Source organism: Pseudorca crassidens, chromosome 4, assembly GCF_039906515.1.
Source record: "Pseudorca crassidens isolate mPseCra1 chromosome 4, mPseCra1.hap1, whole genome shotgun sequence".
NCBI classification, from domain to species: domain Eukaryota; kingdom Metazoa; phylum Chordata; class Mammalia; order Artiodactyla; family Delphinidae; genus Pseudorca; species Pseudorca crassidens.
The window spans coordinates 73899700-73917338 of NC_090299.1; the positions used below are offsets into that span (position 1 = coordinate 73899700).

At 42.9% G+C, this 17639-nt stretch overlaps 1 protein-coding gene across 1 annotated transcript in view; it reads left to right on the forward strand.

Annotated features, from left to right (window-relative positions):
- Positions 1 to 17639, forward strand: part of KIT (KIT proto-oncogene, receptor tyrosine kinase) — an 85703-nt gene that overhangs the window by 26216 nt on the left and 41848 nt on the right. The window contains exons 2-4 of the mRNA XM_067736026.1: positions 10956 to 11225; positions 14895 to 15176; positions 16249 to 16385. Of these exons, the coding sequence (XP_067592127.1) occupies positions 10956 to 11225; positions 14895 to 15176; positions 16249 to 16385 (689 nt within the window). The remainder of the gene's footprint in view (positions 1 to 10955; positions 11226 to 14894; positions 15177 to 16248; positions 16386 to 17639) is intronic.

The window sequence follows — 17639 nt, forward strand, 5'->3', positions numbered from 1 at the left end:
GTTTTTTCCCCCTCCAGTCTGTGGGCACCCCATCTTCTCATAGGTGTAAGCCCAAAACAGGGGTGTCTTCTTTCCTTCCTCTTGCTTCGTTACTGCCTAGATCCGCCCATGCCGAGGCCCTGTACTCACCCAGTAAACACCCACCTCTCCTGTCCGTCCCATACCTCTGGCTTACGTTCTCATCAGCTCCTGTCTGGACCTAGTCTCCTAGCTGTCCGTGTCTCTAGTCCTGTTCTGTCAGTACTATCCTTCACTGCTCCCAGAGGGGTCCCCCCAAGACACACACCAGTAGCTCCCCATCTGGGCAGGCTCACCTCCTTACCATGACGAAGACCCTACTGGGTCTCTGGCCTCACACCTTGATGCTGCAGGGATTTTGAGTGACACCTGACTTCTAAGCATGCGTCTTGCTGGTTCTGTGACATTTGCTCCTGTGGTTCCCCCACTCGATAGACCATCTGCGCCTGCAGTCTGGCCAGGTCACACACATTTTTTTAATCTGAGCTCTAGGAATCCTTTCTGACACCTCTTTTTTTTTAAAATTTATTTATTTTTGGCTGCATTGGGTCTTCGTTGCCGCACATAGGCTTTCTCTAATTGAGGTGAGCGGGGGCTACTCTTTGTTGCGGTGCGCGGGCTGCTCATTGCGGTGGTTTCTCTTGTTGCAGAGCACGGGCTCTAGGCACGTGGGCTTCAGTAGTTGTGGCACAAGGGCTAAGTAGTTGTGGCTCGTGGGCTCTAGAGCGCAAGCTCAGTACTTCTGGCGCACGGGCTTAGTTGCTCCGTGGCATGTGGGATCTTCTCGGATCAGGGCTCCAACCCATGTCCCCTGCATTGGCGGGGGGATTCTTAACCACTGCACCACCAGGGAAGTTCCTTGACCCCTTTTCTTGCCCACACGCTTCGTTGCCCTTTTTTTGTTTGTTTGTTTCTTTCTTTCTTTGTGGTACGCGGGCCTCTCACCACTGTGGCCTCTCCTGTTGCGGAGCACAGGCTCCGGACGCGCAGGCTCAGCGGCCATGGCTCACGGGCCCAGCCGCTCCGCGGCATGTGGGATCTTCCCGGACCGGGGCACGAACCCGCGTCCCCTGCGTCAGCAGGCGGACTCTCAACCACTGCGCCACCAGGGAAGCCCCCCGTTGCCCTTTATGTCTGCACTTGCTTCATTGTATGGTCACTGTGTGTGTGAGTTCAGCTTCCCCACTGGGCTGTCATGCCCTGCTCTGTATTCCTGGTCCTCCCAGGACCCAGGCCCCACCCAGGCCAAACGGTAGGAGCTCAATTACCATTGCATCCATGAAGACACGTTTCTGAAGTGCTGGCTTTGTTACTGAGCCCTCTCTCTTTGCCACTAATGACTAATGCTCCAGTTTTTCTTTCTCTGTCCTTCGGTTCCCTTCTGTCAATTAGTTCATAATCTTTACACCAACATTGAAATATGCTCAAGGAGCTGCTTTTTTAAAAAAAGACTGTGCTGCGGGATGTCTTTGTTATTGATATTTTGTGATTTTAAACTGACTTTCAAATGGCTGATCATTTTATAATGGTCTATTGCCATTGCTTGCAACCTTAAGCTGTCTCGAATATGGAAACAGATTTTGTATAATCACTAAATATCCTGGACCTAATGTAGTACCAAGGCCTGGCATGCAGAGAGAAATTTTATTTTTAAAAGATAAATACAAATTTGCATTGTACCAAGGAATTGGTTTTTTCAGGCCCCGAACTTAGGGGTATTACAGTGAGAGACTTAAAGGATGGTGAGGAGACTGTGTCAATTACCTATTGTTTATCTCATGTCCAAACCTGAGTAGATTTTAGCTGTGAGTTCTTCTCAGTTGAGTACTTTAAATCTCTATGTTATAAGATTAAAGATATATCTGAACTTTTCTGTTACCCAGAAAATCCTTTGGACAGTGTTCAATTGTGAATTGGAATTCAAGTGATCCATTTAGGACTGTTCTCAAACTTGTCCGTGGAGGTACATTTAAAGGTTGGAGATGGTCGGGATTTGGGTGGTGTGTTTGTGAGTATGAAGTCGTGAAGCAGTTCAATTTCTTTTGAAAGCTCATGTTTTCCCCCTGAAAAAAATGTGTTTGATTTTTTTCTTTCTATTTTATGCTACATATTATAATATAAAAGGATGTTTACTGTTATTTGTCACTGAGTGAAATTGACCTTCAAGAAGACTGTTAGTGGGCTTCCCTGGTGGCGCAGTGGTTGAGAGTCCACCTGCCGATGCAGAGGACACAGGTTTGTGTCCCAGTCCGGGAAGATCCCACATGCCGTGGAGCGGCTGGGCCCGTGAGCCATGGCCGCTGAGCCTGCGCGTCCAGAGCCTGTGCTCCACAACGGGAGAGGCCACAACAGTGAGAGGCCCGCGTACCGCAAAAAAAAAAAAAGAAGACTGTTAGCAAACACCCTAGATGAGGAAAGCACTGCTCTGTAAGATGATGTCTCAGATTATCTTCTTAAATCCTGCACCTCTGCATTTCCTATATGTAGTCATTCCTTCGCTGTGCACTTAGTGAGCACATGCTGTATTCCTGATGCCCTCTGAGGCTTTGAGGCTAGTGATGGCTACAGACCTTGCTTTGGATTCTGAGAGCTCACAGTTTGGGGGGTTGGGGTGGGTGGGATGGGGTCCTCATAGGATGAGCTTTTCCTCGAATACACATACAAACACGGGCACATGCAAACACACAGACAAAGACTTCCTGGCTCAGCTCCCATGGCCCCTCCCCCTGGAGCTTTTCATGGTCCTTTTGGGCAGAATGATAGCTGCTTCCTTTGAGTCTTGGGACCTGTTTGTGACCTCTCAGTATTTTTGTTTCATTTGTATTAGATTCGTCTCCTACACACGGCTGAGTTCCCCATCAGCATCTCGTTCACTACCATGGTAATAATTATGCAATAGCTGCACGTTGACATGAAAGATTTCTTAATGGTTCTGGGGGCGTGGCCTCACCACAGTGGAATGGGGGCCATGCTGGATCCTCCATGGCGTGGCTTCCTCCAATTTGCGTGGGGATCCAGAGTGGATTCACACTCTCCCTGTCGCTGGGCAAGAGCATTTTTAAGGACTTGTGTCGTTTTCACTGAGCTCATACTTCCCACCCCAGCTTTATTCTATTTCCAGTATCATCTACTTGTTTTTAAAGCCCCATGGGTGTTGTGGGCAATTACTACGATCCTTCCATCTTGATTTTTATCCAGTTTACTCCTATGGGAATATAAAAGTGTGTCAGAAACAGTAGGATATACAAAATCATTAGCCCTTTTATTATGAACTGTGGTTGAACAGTATGTGAACCAGAGAGGAGCTGAACTACAATGGAGCTTTGAGCTTTGCCTTATTCACAGCTCTACTTCCCCAAAACTAGAATAGGCCTGTCTATGTGGGGTTTCTTCCCTGCCATTATTTTGCCTGGCTCCTTACATTTGTGTCCAAAGAGGAGAAGGTTTTGAAATGACTTCCTTACTTTTAACCCCAGCTATAAATTCAGTCTTTGCAGCTTTAGACATTTGTGAAGGGTATAAAGACCTTAGGAGGAGAGTTGAGACTCCAGAATGATTAACAGTTGACATGGTCCAACCACTACCGAAGGTGATTGGGGAGCACCCTGTGCTCAAGCCAGTCGCCCCGACTTACACAGGTCATTAAGAAGCTTGTACTGTGGAAGCCCACTCTGGACTCGAGTCTTTTAAGCCACAGATCACAAAAAATACAGGTCTACCTTGAATGGTTTATTTCACTTAAGAAAAGAAAGATCATGGCTCTGTTCTTTTTGATGGAGAAACAGAACTTTTTCTTTGAGTTTTGGTTGACTTTGAGTTTGGGTTGACTGATGGGAGTTCTCAGGCAGTCTGAGCTGCTGTCTTCCCCGTACACCACACCCACAATATAAGGCCTGCAGTTTCTAATTTCAGTTTCTTTAAACGTAGTGCCTGTGAGAGAGTCAGAATGCAGAATCCACCCCCCCCCCCCCCCGTGTTTGTGAAGTGGAGACCCTCCCCCAGTCTTCTCATGTTTCACCCAGGTTTAACTTGAAGTACCTGTAGGGTTTTTTCAGTTGAGCCACCTTATAGAGTGTTGCTTAGTTATCAGAGAATCAACAGCCTTCCCCAAACACACACACACATACACACACACTCACACACACTCATTTCATCGATTTCATAACATGTACTTATATATAATATAAAATCAAGTCCAACTTCCATAAACAGGTTTGAGAATAAAACCAAAGGACTCAGATGGTGTGAGGAGAAAAGCACAGATGTACAGGAGAAGAACTCTAGTAGCCCTGAGCGTTCAAGTCTCTTGGGCAGTAGTCAGTGTGGTTTAAAATTTCTAGCTTATTCAGCCCAGAGCACTAATAAAAGAGGCTTCTGCTGTGAATGGCTACTCTGTATAAGGTAGTAGAGAACTGGGAAGAAAGAGAGCTGGTGTTCAAGCCCTCCAACACAGCTGTGTGGAACAAATAAAAATAATAACAGTGATTAATTTTTTAACGCTGTGATTTAAGATAAACTTGGGGGGCCCACAGAGGCTACTACTAGAGGTCAGAGTGGTCAGATAAGAAAGAGCCCAGGTAGCTGAGAAAATTTGAGGCTTCCCCCGGGCCTTGAAGAATTACTGATTTTTTAAAAACTTTAGTTTTTAAAAAAATTGTGGTAAAACATACATAATATAAAGCGTACCATTTAAAAGGGTCTAATTCAGTGCCATTAAAGTACATTCACAACCATCACCATATCCATTTCCAGGACTTTTTTTTTTTAATCATCCCTAACAGAAACCCATTAAACAATAACCCTCCATTCCTCCCTAGCCCTTGGTAGCCTCTATCCTACTTTCTGTCTCTATGAATTTGCCTATTCTTGATACCTCATATAAGTGGAATCATACAATATTTATCCTTTTGTGTCTGGCTTATTTCACTTAGCATAATGTTTTCAGAGTTCATCCATGTTGTAGCATATGTCAGAATTTCGTTCCTTTTTATGGCTGAATAATATTTTGTTTTATGTATATACCACATTTTGTTTACCCACTCATCTGTTGATGGACAACTGGGTTTTTCCACCTTCTGGCTCTTGTGAATAATGCAGCTATGAACGTTGGTGTGCAAGTATCTGTTTGCATCCTGATTTCAATTCTTTGGGGTATGGTTGAATTTTATACTAGAAGGAGGTTACAGAGGGTATGTTGGTATTTATCGTGAACTATTGTTAAAATCTTGCATTGTTGACTGTTCCTAAGTGCCCTTTTCCTCCCTCATTTGTGCTTCTTGAGAACAAGGACTGTTTCCTAGGTCCAGCACTTAGCAAGGTACCTGGGATAAGTATTTGCTGAATAGGTCCTGGAGTTCCTAGCCCAGAGCCATCATTCATTATAGTACTTGGTCCCCAGAATGGTGGGTTTTGCCATCTGTCATTTTTGGGGGGGCTCATTAATTAACATGTGTTCAGGAAACAGAAAGCAACTCTTGATATTTTTATTAGCCAAACATAATTAGGGAAGTATATGTTCAAATGCAAAGGGTCCTGATACAGATAAAACCCAATTCGACAAACGTTTGTTGAGAACTTGCTATGTACCAGATATATTTCAAAATGTGTGATTCCAGAGCAATTTCAGAGGCCAGTTGGAATAAATTATTGGTATTGATTTTTTTTTTTTTTTTTTTTCCTGTGGTACACGGGCCTCTCACTGCTGTGGCCTCTACCGTCGCGGGGCACAGGCTCCGGACGCGCAGGCGGCTCAGCGGCCATGGCTCACGGGCCCAGCCGCTCCGCGGCATGTGGGATCCTTCCGGACTGGGGCACGAACCCGTGTCCCCTGCATCGGCAGGCGGACTCTCAACCACTGCGCCACCAGGGAAGCCCTGATTTTTAAATATAATAAAAGTATGTGTGTATATATGTCTGTGTGTTTGTTTATATACATACACACACATATATATCTTTTAACAGGAATCTCTAGTTTTTTTTTTTTCTTGTGAGAGCATTATTTGGAGACAAGAGAATGATATCCACAGTCCCATTCTGATATAAACTCTATTTTCATTTTATAGTATGAGTTTGAGGGTTGAACTTATCATTTATTTTGAAAATAAAACCCTGAATGTTTCTGGTGGGGATTATTTAAAAAATTTATTTTTTAAAACTAACTCTAGAAGTAAAGTGCAAACTAATGATATCAAATTTGGAGGTATCCATAGTAGTTTTTTTTTTGTTGTTGTTTTCTTTTGTTTTTTTGCGGTACGTGGGCCTCTCACTGCCGGGGCCTCTCACTGCCGTGGCCTCTCCCGTTGCGGAGCACAGGCTCCGGACGCGCAGGTTCAGTGGCCATGGCTCACAGGCCCAGCCGCTCCGCGGCACGTGGGATCCTCCCGGACCGGGGCACGAACCCGCGTCCCCTGCATCGGCAGGCGGACTCTCGACCACTGCGCCACCAGGGAAGCCCCTCCATAGTAGTTTTAATGGATGAATTAAGCCACTCCCTTTTCTTAGTGGAGCAGCAGAATAGACAGTTGTGCTCTTTTGGGGATAGGTCGGAAGACTGTTAACATCTGTTACAGGAGCTGGGTGTTTTGGAACCTGTCCTTCCTCCAATCTTTTATATGTTCAGGGATTGAAGGGAATCTTTTTTATGACTATGCTAGGGGAAAAAGTACAAATTAGGATCCTTACCCTGAGGGCCCTAAGACCTTGCAGTAGGTAGAGAAGGTAAGATATAGATGTAGACCACTGTGGTACAGCAGTAGAAGCCAAATGGGTGATGGGGCTGAACACGTTAGAGGGATTTAGTGGGGACAGGTGATCACGACCTGGAGTGGTTAGGGAACAACAGCCATGAAGACTGGGCTCTCCATATGACAAAGAGGTGAATTGATGGAGTAGCTGTGTCCTGGGGACGTGGGCAGAGAGATGGGCATAGCAAGGACTGAAGAGTGTTTGCAGCATCCTTAGCCTAAGGGTCTGTCTGATTGGAGAGGCAGGTTGGGTCCAGAGGAAACAGCTAGAAATTAATCCCGTGAAAATGCTTTGTAAGCCGCACATGATGTCAGTGTTAGCTGCTGCTGCCTCTGTTAGGGGTTTTGAGGCTGGGAGTGGGGTTGTTGAAAAAGTGGTGTTTTAGGCTGATGGGTCTCAGGGTTATGAGGTTGGATGATTTGGGGGTGGGGTGAGTGGAGGCTGGAGGCATGGAGATCTTTCAGGAGAGGGTGTTCTCTCCATGACATTGTAAGTGGCTAGTCTGGGGTGGGACAGCAGGAGTGGAAAGGCATACAAGGATGTGGGGCAGAGGCTCTGGGGAAAGATTGCTATGATTTTACTGCCAAGGAGGGCGAAGTAGGCAGAAATCTGTTTGGGAAATGATGGACCCATTCACATCCATAGGAAGTAAGTCAGGACTGATTGGAGGGAAGATAAGAGATTCTGTTTTTAGAATAATTGTCTCGTATTTATTATGTGTTTTCTATGTGCCTGGGCACAATTCTGAGTGCTTTACATAACAGTTTTATGAACAGGTGCTGTTACTATCCCTACTTTCAAGATGAGGAAACCGAGGCAGAGATGATTGGTAACTTGCCTAAGGATCACCCACTTAGTAAGTGGTAGAGAGAGCCAGGATGCAAATCTGTACAGTCTTATCTCTAGAGATTATCATACTAACTGAAGTAAGTCAGAACGAGAAAGATAAATACCATATGATATCACTTATATGTGGAATCTAAAGAATGACACAAATGAACTCATCTACGAAACAGAAACAGACTCACAGACATAGAGAACAGACTTGTGATTGCCAAGGGGAAGGGATGGAGTGGGAGTTTGGGATTAGCAGATGCAACCTATCATATATAGGATGGATAAACAACAAGGTCTTACCATATAGCACAGGAAACTAATTTCAACACCCTGTGATAAACCATAATGGAAAAGGATATGAGAAAGAATATATATGTGGATACCTGAATCACTTTGCTTATAGCAGAAATTAACACAACATTGTAAATCAACTATACTTCAATAAAATAAATTCAAAAACAATTTAGAAACCTCAAAAATTGAGTCAAGCTCTTACCTAGGATGCTTTATTGCTTCACTGTAATAACTAGCATTTATTACAAACCGCAGTGCTGTGTTAAGCTCCTTGCGTGTATTTATCGCATTTGATTTGCATTAGGACTCTGTGAAATTAGGGTATTTCTATCATCATTTTCCAGATGTGGAAACTTGGGCACAGAAAGCTCTAGTGGCCTGCCTTAGGTCACACAGCTAAGCCTTGCCTACGTTGGGGTGGCAGGTCTCCGGAAGTCAACAGTATTTATTCAACCAGGTTGTAGTATCTGCATATGCCCTTAAGACCCACTCATGAGAAGATTGAATTGATTGAAATATATTGCAATATAAATTCTTGAGAATTTTTGGATTCAGTTTACTGTCAACGTCGCTCATATGGACTAGGAAGTACTCCTTTTTTTTTTTTTTTTTTTTTTTTTTTTTGTCCGTGCCACGTGGCTTGTGGGATCTTAGTTCCCCGACCAGCGATTGAACCCAGGCCCACAGCAGGGAAAGCACCAAGTCTTAACCACTGGAATGCCAGGGAATTCCCGGAAGTATTCCTTTTTTAAAGGGGATAAGTAATTGAAATAATAGCATCTCTATTTACCGCTGTGCCCATTTTCATTATTTAATGCACTGTATGACTTTAAAAATAATCCTAACCGCTTCATTCCCACATTCTGGCTCCTCCATTTAGATGCTCAGTCTAGAGGGCACAGAGTCTCGTCCATAGCACGTCTCATACTGTTGGTGCTCAGTAACATTTTTTTTTTTTAACATCTTCATTGGAGTATAATTGCTTTACAACGTTGTGTTAGTTTCTGCTGTATAACAAAGTGAATCAGCTAAACGTGTACATATATCCCCATATCTCCTCCCTCTTGTGTCTCCCTCCCACCCTCCCAGTAGGTGGTCACAGAGCACCGAGCTGATCTCCCTGTGCTATGCGGCTGCTTCCCACTAGCTATTTATCTTACATTTGGTAGTGTATATAAGTCCATGCCACTCTCTCACTTCATCCCAGCTTACCCTTCCCCCTCCCCGTGTCCTCAAGTCCATTCTCTACGTCTGCGTCTTTATTCCTGTCCTGCCCCTAGGTTCTTCAGAACCTTTTTTTTTTTTGATTCCATATATATGCGTTAGCATACAGTATTTGTTTTTCTCTTTCTGACTTAACTTCACTCTGTATGACAGACTCTAGGTCCGTCCACCTCACTACAAATAACTCAATTTCGTTTCTTTTCATGGCTGAGTAATATTCCATTGTATACATGTGCCACATCTTCTTTATCCATTCATCTGATGATGGACACTTAGGTTGCTTCCGTGTCCTGGCTATTGTAAATAGAGCTGCAATGAACATTGTGGTACATGACTCTTTTTGAATTATGGTTTTATCAGTGTATATTCCTAATAGTGGGATTGCTGGGTCGTATGATAGTTCTATTTGTAGTTTTTTAAGGAACCTCCACACTGTTCTGCATAGTGGCTATATCCATTTACATTCCCACCAACAGTGCAAGAGGGTTCCTTTTTCTCCACACCCTCTCCAGCTGACCTTGTATGTGTGCGGGGGGCACGAATCCCAGACACATGAACCGTTCCCCCCATGATCCTGCAGAAGTAGCTGAAAGCCCCCCAGGGGGCTCTGGTATCCTGGTGCCCCAGCCCATCTCACGCAGGTCATGTGTGAGTCAGCCTTTTGTATTTTTCGTGGCACTCTAGCCACTAATGTGCTCTTCCTCTGGCAGTCTCAGATCTTCCTCTTTTCATCTCAAATCCTTGCTGTTGGGTTCTGTGGCTCCTGCCTACCTGAGGACCAGAGCTTTTCACTGGTTTCCGTGAACCTAGTTGACCTCTGGTATCTCACTGTGCATGAGTGTCTCCGTGGTATATATCTCTGGTACCTGTCTGTCTTTTCTTTCTCCTCTTCTGATATTGTGAAAATCCAGCCCACTTCTTTTTCTTTAGCCTAAAGCTAAACCTTGTACCTTTGTTTCATTATTCTGACATTGAACACTGTGTACTTTAAGCTCTGGAGTGTAAGGACTGTGTGTCCGTTTATGGGGATTTTCTCCCAGCACCTAACAATGCTTTTGTAGATCACAGGTGATGAACAGATACTTGCCTTCATGCTACAGATGCAGGCGTGCACAAATGAATGAATGAATTGGCTGCTGTGAATTTTCTAAGGTTCAAGTTTCATATTCAGAGTCTATATCTTTAAACTAGTTTCCTATGTAGGAAACCTCTCTAGGCATTAGGTAGGTAGATCAGGCTGCAAACCAACATAGGCCAGGAAATCTCATGATCTGATCATTAAAATAAGATTTTCACTTTATGACTTATTATTTGAAACTTCGAGATAGTCCTTTTTTGATGACCATCACCATATAAGGAGAATTGCATAGAAATAACTGAATTCACAAAGTTTTAAGAAAAAGCCAAGTTAATCATGATCATGTACATTTTGCTTAAAGAGTGACAGCCCAGTAGTTTCTTTTTTAATAGTGTAAGATTTTGTTTTTGTTGTTTCTGGACTGGGTGTCAGCATGTCAGTATCATTGCAATGGCCCACGTGCAGAGTGGAAACTTGACCCCGCTCTGTGTTTAACCCAGCGAAGGCCATGGCATCCAGCAAGTCTTGGCTTGTATACCAAGGGTGACCCTCAGGATTAATTGAGGGTTGCAGAAAATAACTTAATTTTCTAGATGAACTTGAGAAACTTTAAAAAGAACTCTCTGCCCATAAATAGCCGGGCAGCTTTGTCCTATTTTTATTGTCGAGTACACAGAAGATGGAAATCAATATTGGAAGAAATCCTTATTTCGCCTAAGAAAAAGATCACATTCAACACGATTTTCATTTTTCTTGGCAGGCTCTTCTCAACCATCTGTGAGTCCAGGGGAACTGTCTCCACCATCCATCCATCCGGCAAAATCAGAGTTAATTGTCAGTGTTGGCGATGAGATTAGGCTGTTATGCACCGACCCAGGATTTGTCAAGTGGACTTTTGAGACTCTGGGTCAATTGAGAGAGAAAACACACCCAGAATGGATCACCAAGAAAGCAGAGGCCACAAATACAGGCAATTACACGTGCACCAATGAAGGCGGCTTGAGCGGTTCCATTTATGTGTTTGTTAGAGGTAAATGCTCAGCTTTCTTTGATGCTATACTTAGAAAACTTTATATCCTGTCCTTAATTAGGGATGACATACACATGGCTGAGTCATGGATAAAATATTACTGGCTGGGTCTAGGAAGCATAAGACAAAATTTTTTATTGTTAGTTTCCCCCATCTTTTGATACATAGTAGCTTTGGGTATAACTCCAGCTGGAGGTCTGCAAGGCTGTGTAACTCTTCCTAATGAGATTACAATATGGTTTAGCCCATTTGTCCTGGTGATGTGAGTAAACCCTGAGAATAAATTAGGCCCTTTGGGAAGGCGGCATTTTAATGCCTTGAGATTCCAGATACTCCCACTTAGTAAAAACATTTCAGGGAACTAAAGGCCTCTAAAGGCCTAAACAGACCAAAGCTTCAAATGAATTGACCCACTTTTAGGGAGTAAATTCCAGAAAAATAACTCAGTTGGCTAAGCACCTCCTGTCCTTCCTAGGTTCTTAATAGAAGTCAGTTCATTCATTTAAAAAATTGTGACCTTTTAGAAACAAAAGGAAAATGTGACGGTTGGATTTCTGAACCTCATCTCATGTGATGAATGCAGTGATTCATCTGTGTTTGTGCTTTTAATATCCTTGTCCGGAGGAAATTTCCTAGGGGGCTAGGGGCAGGGATAAGGGAGGAATCTCTTTCTGCTGATGTAAAAACTGAAGCACTTAAAGCTTAAGAGACAGACCCACATTATAGGAGGATAAATAGTTTCAGTTCTAGTCCTGGGTTTGTACCTGGCCTGGGGTTGTCCTTGCAACCTCATGCATGGTATTGTGGAAGAGGACCGAATAAACTTATCCTAGATTGTGGATCTGAGCCACCCCTAGAGTCACAGTTCCTCATGGCAATGCTTGGATAAGATCGCCTGCGCTGTCTTTCTTATGTAATTGTTATCAGGGAGACAAAATTGTGCAAATTCTAGTTCTGTCAAGGGTTAGTAAAATTGACTCTCATGTTCTCTGTACAGAAGGTTGCCGTGAAACTGACGCTGCCTCTCCTTAGTTTACCTTTTACTCTTACTGGGTGGGTCGCTGCAAAGAAAGACGCGCGTTGAAAAGCCACAGCTAGCCTCCGGGTTTGGTTCCATAATTGTGGAGCCAACCATGTTCTGTTCTTTGACATTCAGGAAGGTACTCTGTAATTTCCAGGTGGTAATGAAGTATCATTCTGCTTATTAATAGGGTGGGTAGACAGCTGACTAAATAGGGAAACTGCTGCATTAGCCAAATCAGTCTCACAGGGCTCACAGATTTTCTTGATGGGGGACGTCATCCCCAATAACTTAGGACTATACTTAATTATTACCAATTTAAGATGTTTGGATGCTTAAGTAATTTGTCTTAGACAGCAGTGAAGGAAATTGGGGCATTGCTATAGGAACTATGACTCAAGTGACTGAGAAAGAATAGATGGAAAATTAACCAGCTATAGCCTCGAACCATATTTCAGCCATTATGAGATAATTTGTTTGCAGAATAACTTAGTAAGGCTGGGAGGTGCATAATTTGTTTTGGAAAACTCTTTGAAAATTGGTCAAAATTCTATGATAAGTATATTCAATTATGTCATTGATTTTTGTGGAACACCCGGTTTACAGATGGAAAGGACAATTAAAAAATATTTTAAGTGTAATCTGTGGGCCCAACCCTGTATTACCTTTACACAGTAGAGGCGGCAGCATATTGTGTATACAGAATGAGGTTTGTATTTGCTTATATGAGATCCTAGTCGACCAGAGGCTTTCCCAGTCCATGCCTGGTGTCCTGGCATAATTATTAAGAGTACCCCTTTCAGTCACAAGTATCCTGGTTTGGACGATCAAGTATTTGCCGTAGCATTTCTGAAACTCATAAGCTCCCCGTTTGCATATTGGTTTATTTGATTTCTAGAAGTTCTATTTATACATACCTTTCAAGGAATATGAATAGAGTGGGGCCCACGTGTTATTTATACTGTGTGGCCTCCTGATGGTTTTCTAGATTCTATTCAGAAACTGGAGGATCCTGGAGACTGGGAACTCTGGAAAGAGGCCCCCGCAGAGGGGTTAGGGTTTTGTAGGAATGAAAACACTGAACGACAATTGTATGATGATTCAGTTTTGTTCATTTTCAGTCTTAATTGTACTCTATTGTTACTTATAAGCTGATTGAAATTTATCTTAATGAAGAAAGAATTGTGTGGAAAGTCCCTGTGCTCAGGGTGTTCAGCTGGTGGTTCTTAGGAACTTTGTGAAACCCGTGTTGTTACAAACAATGGAGATGCTGGTAATTCTCTCACTATATAAGGAAAAACATCTGGACCCCTGCAGCTCATTCTCCACATTGATGTACTCTGCACTGTTACTACTGATTATCATCCAGGCTTCAGGCTGACCCATGGGGTTCCCATATTCCTTTCTTCTTAGCACATCTTGAGTACTGATAACATGAGTTAGTCCCCTTTTTAAACATTTCTTATTTTTTTCCCTTTCGTCTCATTGAATACCCTCACATGACTCCTAGATCGTGGTCATTTTGCCTGCCTCTAAACCTCTATGTTCTTTTTTTTTTCTTTTTGCGGTACGCGGGCCTCTCAACTGCTGCCGCCTCTCCTCCTGCGGAGCACAGGCTCCGGACATGCAGGCCCAGCGGCCATGGCTCACGGGCCCAGCCGCTCCACGGCACGTGGGATCCTCCCGGACCAGGGCACGAACCCGCGTCCCCTGCATCGGCAGGCGGACCCTCAACCACTGCGCCACCAGGGAAGCCCTGTATTCTTCTTTTAATTCATAGACTCTTTCCCATGCTTCTCCCTTAGTCTTGGAGGCGTAGAGTACATATTTGACTTTGAAGTCAAGCACACTTGGGGACAAATGAGGCAAGTTATTGTATCACCAGAGGGAAATTATTTCACCTTTCTGAACTAAATAGGTCTTCTTGCTTGTTAAATAGATTAAAAAAAAAACCAAAAACATATGATTAATTCGGAAACTGGTACAACATGGAAGTATATTTGGACACTTTTCAAAAAAGTGATAAAGGCTCACACAAAAGTAGAAGTTGTGTCAATTAGATAAGATCAAAACAAATTACAGGTTGGACAGTGGGTGGGAAAGTCCTGAACAAGGTATAATTCCACTTTTTCCCACCCTATTAGATACCATCAGGCTGGCTTATTCTTGGCCCAGTTTCTTTGGAGTGTTACCTGCTGTAGAAAAAAAGTAACTATTACAATAAAATATTCCCAGAGCTTTAAGAGTTCAGATTGTGGTATCGGTCAGACCTGGCTTTGAGTTCTGTCTTGCCATTTCTGGGCTGTGTCACTTAAGGAGAGTTACTGTTTTTGAGACTATAGTTTATCGATAAAATGGTGATAATGATAGCGCCTGTCATATAGGGGTGTACTGAGGATTAAATGAGAGTGAGAAGTGTGTAATGGTCCAGGCTTAGTGCCTGACACATGGAAAGCGTTCACTAGGTGTTAACTCTTCCTTATTAGTATGACTCGGATAAATTCTACTCTTGTTTGCAAAGAATAAAGTCAGCAGCCATTTGGGCCACTAGGGATTGTTGTTATGAGCGGCAATATTTTAGATTTTTATAAAATGTTTTCAGTGTCTGTGACCAGCCATTCAAACTACTAATTGTTGATATGCTGTAGATCCTGAGAAGCTTTTCCTGGTTGAGCTTCCCTTGTACGGGAAGGAAGGCAACGACACGCTGGTCCGCTGTCCTCTGACAGACCCAGAGGTGACCAATTACTCCCTCACGGGGTGCGAGGGGAAACCTCTTCCCAAGGACTTGACGTTTGTCGCTGACCCCAAGGCCGGCATCACGATCAGAAATGTGAAGCGCGAGTATCATCGGCTCTGTCTACACTGCTCGGCGAACCAGAAGGGCAAGTCCGTGCTGTCGAAGAAATTCACCCTGAAAGTGAGGGCAGGTATGGGCCCTTGTTTGCTTTCTTCTGGGAGTCGGAGCATCCTTTGATCTAAAAGAAGACTTCTCTCTTCTCACTGGTCCAACTCAGTATGTCACTCAGGTAGCTTCTTGGATCGTTTCGCCCAGCCTCAAAATAATGCTGGCTGCTTGTGAATACTTTATTTCACAGCCTCCATCCCATGTGTTGGGTCCATGACCACCTCCAGCTGGGTGTGTCTGCCAGGGATGGGCATTCAGATGGTCCTGGGGACGGTCTTTAAACCTACTGACGTCAGGACATCCCAAAGTTTCATAATTGCACAAACTGTTCCTTCCAAGAGAAACTCATTGGGAAGCCTTAGTTACACTGAAAAGATTAGCATACAGATAATTCACTCCTTGATTTACTATTGATCTATGAATTGATTCCTCCTCAGCTATTTAATTTTAATACCTCTCAAACTATTCACAATCTGAGGAGGAAAGTACCAGCTGACTTTGGACCTTGTTCTTAATGTGGCATTATGTGAATATTTTGATAGCTGGAAGATACCCAGATTTTTGTATTTCAGAGATCATCTAACTCAACACCAGTTGGCATTTAGCTATTGAGTAGTTTTTATTAAGGCTTTTGAAAAAGGATGCTCTTTGGAATTAAGGCAAGTTTGATTATTTAAAACCTGTGATTTTAAGAAATAAGACGTTATTTTTATAGCGCGTGGGAAAGATGCCTGTTTGGTTAAAAGAATATAATTAGTTGTTGGTCACATTCTCATGAAACCAGCAAGTCAAATAAAGATGAATGCAGCTTCACTATGCCAGGGCTTCTACCTATTTCAAAATAGCATTGCCCGGGATTATCATAATCTCAAAGTAGACAGTCTATCTTTTTCACTCGGTGTTAATGAAGTTACTTGAGGGATGTACAATTTCATTGCTGATGTCTTCAAATATACAAGTAATACAGATCGGTTAGTACCCTACTTTATATCTTATTTAAAAGACCACAAAGTGAGCTGAGGAAAAATGGTAAGTTAAAACGTTATGCTCTACTACAGCCAGTTATTTGAGGGCCACGTTTCGTTTTATTCTAGCCATCAGAGCTGTGCCTGTTGTGTCTGTGTCCAAAGCCAGCTATCTTCTCAGGGAAGGGGAAGAATTTGCAGTGATGTGCTTGATAAAAGACGTGTCTAGCTCTGTGGAATCAATGTGGATAAGGGAAAACAGCCAGGTGAGTGGATTGTTTTCTCCATTTGCCTCAAAGTATCATTCTCTCTGTGTGGGAGAGTTGAAGGTTTTTCTTTAAAAGAGTCCATTTTTTAAAAAAAATTATTTTCTTGAAGTAGAGTTGATTTACAATGTTGTGTTAATTTCTGCTGTACAGCAAAGTGATTCAGTTATACATACATATACATTCTTTTACATATTCTAGAAAAGTCTGTTAATTGTCCTGGGGATGGCTCAGCTGGTGTGTCTGTCAGAGGTGGAACTCTCTGGAGTGTGTACAGATGATGTGTATTTACCCCTTTCATTGCACCATAGGTAGATGTGTATATTCATTATGAGTAACAAAGAAATGTCATTTTGTAAATTTATTTTGAGAAAGTCGTAGAGAAAACTTCAGACTTGTTATTACTCCATGCTGTTTCTTTTGAATGACTTTTGTGGGGGGGAAAAAAAATTAATGGTTCAGTGAGTAACTACCTTGATTTTTAAAGCTACTATGGCAACTGTTCAGACCAGATTATTTAAAATATTGGGGAAAGTTGCCAGTTTTTTTCCTTCCATATTAAAAACATAAATCAATGGTCTCAGATGTCAGCCAAGAAGCCCTTCCCTCTGCCACAGAGAGGCCTGTCCCTTTGAGAGATTTCTTTTTGTATGCATCTGATTTCCTCCTTTGAGCCTGCTTACCCGAGATCAGGTTGCTAATGGTTTTCTATTTGTTTTAGTCGCTATTAATAAAATGGTTGTCATCAATCTGAAACATTTGGACACGTTTAGGTTATCATTCGTTTAACAAATGCATATTGAATGTCTACTGTATGTCAGATACCGTGTTAGGCATATCTTAAAATTAAATAAATTTTAGCCAGTTATATTTGAAGGTTTTTCTCCCTCTCTAATACTCATATTAATAACAAGGTCTTTAAAATGTCCGGTTTCCCTAATATTTTGCCTTAAGATTCCCATTGACTGAGTTTTTTTTTAAAGACGCCAACTGTACTTGAACATTTGTTACTTTTTAAAAATAATTAATTAATTAATTAATTAATTTATTTTTGGCTGCGTTGGGTCTTCGTTTCTGCGCGAGGGCTTTCTCCAGTTGTGACAAGCGGGGGCCACTCTTCATCGCGGTGCGCGGGCTTCTATCGTGGCCTCTCTTGTTGCGGAGCACAGGCTCCAGACGCGCAGGCTCAGTAGTTGTGGCTCACAGGCCTAGTTGCTCCGCGGCATGTGGGATCTTCCCAGACCAGGGCTCTTT